At 29.9% G+C, this 5,752-nt stretch overlaps 1 protein-coding gene across 3 annotated transcripts; it reads left to right on the top strand.

Annotated features, from left to right (window-relative positions):
* The first annotated feature begins 969 nt into the window (after nucleotides 1-969).
* Nucleotides 970-5,129, top strand: LOC123692578 (protein abrupt-like). 3 transcript variants are annotated; one of them, XM_045637338.1, is made up of 6 exons: nucleotides 970-1,122; nucleotides 1,201-1,403; nucleotides 1,528-1,704; nucleotides 1,883-2,215; nucleotides 2,926-3,067; nucleotides 3,327-5,129. In XM_045637338.1, exons 2-6 carry the CDS (start codon nucleotides 1,224-1,226, stop codon nucleotides 3,875-3,877), a joined length of 1,383 nt encoding a protein of 460 aa, XP_045493294.1. In that variant the 5' UTR covers nucleotides 970-1,122; nucleotides 1,201-1,223; the 3' UTR covers nucleotides 3,878-5,129. The 3 variants fall into 3 exon arrangements, with proteins under 3 accessions (XP_045493294.1, XP_045493296.1, XP_045493295.1); XM_045637340.1 differs by having other exon boundaries at nucleotides 1,931-2,215; XM_045637339.1 differs by having other exon boundaries at nucleotides 972-1,122; nucleotides 1,183-1,403.
* Nucleotides 5,130-5,752: the final 623 nt, after the last annotated feature.

Consider the following 5,752-nt stretch of genomic DNA (forward strand, 5'->3'; position numbering starts at 1 on the left):
GGCGCATGCGCAGGTTTCAATTATTTTATAACTAGTGGTCCGCCCCGGCTTCGCCCGTGGTACGTATTTAGTATCCTATACCCTTCTCCTGGCTCTAAACTACCTCTCTGCCAATTTTCAGATAGATCGGTTCAGCCGTTCTTGAGTTATAAGTGGAGCAACTAACACGACTTTCTTTTATATATATGTAAGTATAGATTTTAATAACATAAATAATTTAACAATTTCAATGATGGGCCTCTACGGACCTAACGGTAAAGAATACGATTTTGATAAAATTCGCCAATTTTGCTATGGATGGGGTGCTAAAGTGTAACTTTTTTATACCTAAAATTAAAAAAAAAATTATTAAAAAAAAACTAAAGGGGACCTAACGAAAAAATTGTGGGACCTTATAGGACCTAACGGAGACCTATCGATTAAGGTCATTTTTGACCCAAAATTCTATGGATGGGGTGCTAAAGTGCACTTTTTTTATACCTAAAATTTAAAAAATTATTTAAAAAAAAACTTAAGGGGACCTAGCGAAAAAATTGTGGGACCTTAAAGGACCTAACGGGGACCTAACGATCAAGGTCATTTTCGACCCAAAATTCCATAGATGGGGTGCTAAGTTTGCACTGGTGACAGTCTGTTTTACAAAAACATAGACAAACGTTGTTTAATGTTTTATTATTTTCTATACACTTTATTTAATAGACTCACGTTATATTTTTTGGTTTTTATGGCATTCAAATGCTTTATAAATATAAATTTTTATAAATATTTATTTCTATTCTTTATAAATTTAGACTCACGTTATATTAGCATTATTTCCTTTAATATATTTAAAATATATATATATATATATATTATTATTACTTTTATTAAAAATAATTTATTACGTTATCCATGTTAGTATGACTATCCAAGCGAATTCTGCATAGGGCTGCAATTTTTAAAAAGTTTAAAATTGTCTATACTGCAAAAAGTGAAAGAAGACTGTGTCATTGGAGGTCATGCACTTTATTTTTAATGGTATTTACTGTGTTGTCTTTAATTATTGTTAGAAGTTTGTTAAGGAACATATTAAATTAAAACTTCTTAATGATTGTGCCTGTAGTGATATATACGATTCTAACGGTATGTCAAGGATAAAATAATGTTTTGAATTATTGAAGATTCATTCAAAATTTAATCTAGTGACTTATATTATTTCAGGTTTATAAAAACAAAACGTAGCAATGGCAGATCAATTCTGTTTACGTTGGAACAATTTTCAAACAAATATTGTAAGTGCATTAGATTCGCTAAAGTGCTCCGAGGATCTCGTCGATGTAACACTTACATGTGAAGGCAGAAATATCAAGGCTCATAAAGTAATACTGTCAGCGTGCAGCCCGTACTTTAGGAATGTGTTCAAGGTGAATGACTTGGGAGACTATAACCTTCGCGTCTATCTGTAATAATATTACTAATGCATTGGCCTGGAAGGCTAAATACATAATGTGTTTTGAGACCAACTGTTTTATATATTGCTATTTTTAGGAGAACCCTTGTCAGCATCCTGTTATAATTTTGAAAGATGTATCAGCTGATGATATTCTTAGCTTGTTGTCCTACATGTACCAAGGAGAAGTTTTCATTGAGGAGAGCAAATTGTCATCATTTTTACATACTGCTGCATTATTACAAATAAAAGGCTTAACTGGTGTTACTCAACAGGTAACTTTATAAACATTGTAAATCATTATTAAATTAAAAATATAATATGTTATATAAGAAAATAATCACAATTGAAAAGTATAACATTAAATTAAAGGCATTGGTGTAGGTACATATAAATAAAGAAATAGAAATATAAATTATAAAAATTATTAAATAAATACAATCAATATTTTAGAATGAAACATTTACAAGTTCAAGTGCTACAAATAAACTTTACACACAGTTGACAATCTACTCAAAATCCCATGGAGGTGCGACTCACAAGGAAACAAGGATGCCAGCGTTAAAAAAGAGAAGAAGTAGCACATCAGACAAACCAAATGATACTGCAACTGTGGAGAATTACAAGAGGAGTAAGATCTTGGAACCATGTGAGATATATAACAGGAATAATGGTCATCAGTTGAAATTGGACAACCCCATATTTGGCACTAATAACATTGGTGAAAAAAAAACGGACACTGTTAATGATTATTCTGCGATTAGCAATGGAAAAAGTACTACACAGGTAATTTAATACTTCTTATATCTTATAATCTTCTATAAAGTTATATCGTAAAAAAAAGGTCTGTTTGAATCATGTACACCCAATATTCATATAAAACTGTCAAATATTCAAAGAACCTAAAATGAATAACAATATTATTATAATCGGCTCGGAGAAAGATGATTCCTGTGACACTGACAGTCATTCTCAAGACACAACCTTGTAATGGCGTTACCATTAAATTAGAAACGTATTGGAATTGTCTGAAAATGGCATTTATTATTTTTTATGTAGCTTGTGCGGAGAGTATCGACAAACAATTAATGTTGATAATGGTAATAGTAAAGTATCAACACGACCCATCATACAAGCAATCACTAAGACGAACAGCCATAGGAATGAAGGTTTGCCGTGCCGAGTATAATCCTTACTAATATTATGAATGGGAAATTGTGTTTCTATGTTGATGTTTCATATCTATAGACTACTTTTAATATTGTATAACATCTTGTTCATGTGAGAGATTTGATTCAATTAGATAATGATCCATATGCGAAATTTCGTTTGACCATCTAGGCAAAAGGTAACAGCCAGACATGTTATAAATTTATCTCTGTAAAGATATATTTATTAAGAGTTATAATGTTCTGTTATTATGAAAAAAAATTCACAGTCACAGTTGCCTTAACATTAGACTATTAACAAATATTAAACAGGAATTTATATTTTAGACCCAAGAAGAAGTTCCTGTGGTTGTAAAAACAGAATGGAATGAAGATAACAATTCACCAAACCCAGCTCCTGCCAGTTCCGACAATGATGATAGCCTCCCCGATTATGAGAATAGTATGCTGGCGAGATCATTACTATCGGGTAAATATTCTATTTTTTTTTAAATATACTTGTAGTTTTCCCTAGAAAGTCTATACATGTGTGTAGTGTGATGATTTATTTACATTTTTATGGTGACACAGGGTCTAATCCTCGTTTTGTGCATAATATTATATAAAAACCATAATGTTAAATATAAACATAATATTGTATTTAACAAATAAGTCAAATTAGAGTTTAATACCATGTACTTAATGCAAAGTACAAAATACTAAGGACTAAATATTAATTCTTCTTACAGGTATTAATCCGTCAAAAAGTGATGCATGTCAAAAAAAAGTCCCAATCGCTGAAGTACACAACGCAAACAGAAACAAAGACACTAATTCCGAATCAGTTACCTACACTAACAATGTTAACAAAAGTCCAACGAAATCTGCCACTGAAGAGTCAATTGTGAAATTGGAAAAACCGTCACCAAAATCAGATGTTGATTATGAACCAGAAGTATTACTGTCGGAGCAGCAAGATGGCGCTGATTCAGAGAATACTTATACTTCAGAACAATCGCAAGCATTACTTCTACTAGCAGGGATGTCCACTGTTCCGATTATGAACTCTGGTGCTTCCACATCTCAAAACTCCCACCAACAATCCAATCATGCAGCTATATGTGGAGATTGTCCACACTGCGGAATGAAGTATTCGAACCAATCGGCCCTGAAATATCATGTGAGATTAATGCACTCAGACCTTACTAACAGGCTGTGTTGCTATCTGTGTCCAAGGTCATTCACAATGCGGGAGACTTTTAAAGAACACATGTGGACGAGCCACGGACAACGAAATTAGTTACCAAGTATTGTGGTGCCTTAAACAAGTTCCTTGCCAATGGAGTTGAAAATATTATGAAAAGATTGGATAAATGTGCCTTAAAATTAAATTTTTAGTATACAAATTGTTAGGAAAATTTATGAAATATATTTGTTATTATTTATACATTATTATAATACAACTCGAATGGCTTCCAAGTTAGCTAGATGTGAGATCTCTTAATGTAAAATTTACTATATTTGATTTATTCTACATTGGATGGAGGAAAATTAATTTAAGGGATATAAGGTGTCTACTAGTACTTCATAAAAATTACAACATTGGGCTTTAAGTAGAAAAATTCAATAGATCAATAATGTTTTTATAGAAATTTATAACATAAATCTCGAAGTGCCTTATAGTGATTTTGTGTCAAATTATTATACAAAATTGTACAAATTTGATTGGTTGGAAATTGTGAGGTGTCTAATTTATTTACACATTATTATTATATATTATGGATATAAGTTTTACTATACGAGTGAAAGCTGAAGACAAAATTCTTGTAAGTAATTAGCTTGTTGGTTGTTTTAATTGTTTATAATTAAAGAAACTGGACAATTTTAGAAAGTGAATGAGCCCTAGTTCCCTATTGTATGATTTTTAATTTTATGACTTAAAGTCGCTACTTGTTACATACATTTATTTATTAAGAGATTAAATATATAGTACAATATTACCGTGTAGTTTTCAGTATTAGAAAATATTTGAAATTGTTGTTTTGGATGTTGCATATTGTTGAAAATACCTATTTATAAATACCTAACTTATAAATTTTATCAGTATTTATATTAGGCGGTAAAAATTAAATATACTAATTTTATAATTTAAGAAATTGTTATGGAGGTCGGATACGAGAAAAATTACGTGTTGTTGGTACAAAGTGTCCTTTGTATATTTCGTAAAGTTTTTTTTTCTTGTTTAAATTTGTGTCAACTACACAAGTTAGAATGGGTGGTGCCAAAAGGACCAGTCTAGTGAGCTGCAGAATAAAATAGTATGTCACTTTTTGTGTGATTTATATTGGTAGTGTACCCGGATAGATATAATTGAAATATATACAATTTTATTTTATTTTTAGTCTAATTATGTAAGTAAGTTACCAATTCGTTATATTATTATTTTCCAACCATCTTATTACTATGTTGTAGTTATAAATCATATTGTGTTATTTGTTATCCATACACTATACCATAAAGTTTATATTATATTAGTATGTGTGGAATGCCAATAGAGAAAAAAATAGTTATAAACAAATATTAAATTAAGGTTTTTAAGAGATAAGAGAAAATATGAAAATACGATATATTTATAGTATAAATAATTATTTACTGCATTGTTGACTATGTTACGTAGAATTTTATAAGATTTATATTTAAATTATGTTATAAATTAATTATTATGCTTCTGATTTGAATCTTTTCTTTAATAAAACCTTTATATAAAGATATTTATATTTTCAGTAGAGTTGAAATTTTATTAACGATTTTTAATGACTTCGTATATTTTAATTTTAGTATTGAAAGTTATTGCAATTAGGAATGTTTCGAATTATATGAAAAAATACCGAACCTATACTTCGGCAACTATTTATTTCAGTTAGAACTCTCTTTTTGATTTTTTGAAGACGTATACATTGAATCCTCATGTAGTTATACTAATCGCTAATTTATTTTTTATCACTCGGTTATAATATGATAGTACATTGTATAGTCAGACCGAAAAATACGTTTTTCAAATAAAATATACCCAAGTATGCCTAAGTTAAATCTAACGTTGGTCTATCAGTTATCACCATAATTATATTAGGTATTATAACACTATCTGTGCTCCGCGGGTTTACCCGCATTGCTC

This window comes from Colias croceus, chromosome 6 (assembly GCF_905220415.1).
Source record: "Colias croceus chromosome 6, ilColCroc2.1".
NCBI lineage: Eukaryota > Metazoa > Arthropoda > Insecta > Lepidoptera > Pieridae > Colias > Colias croceus.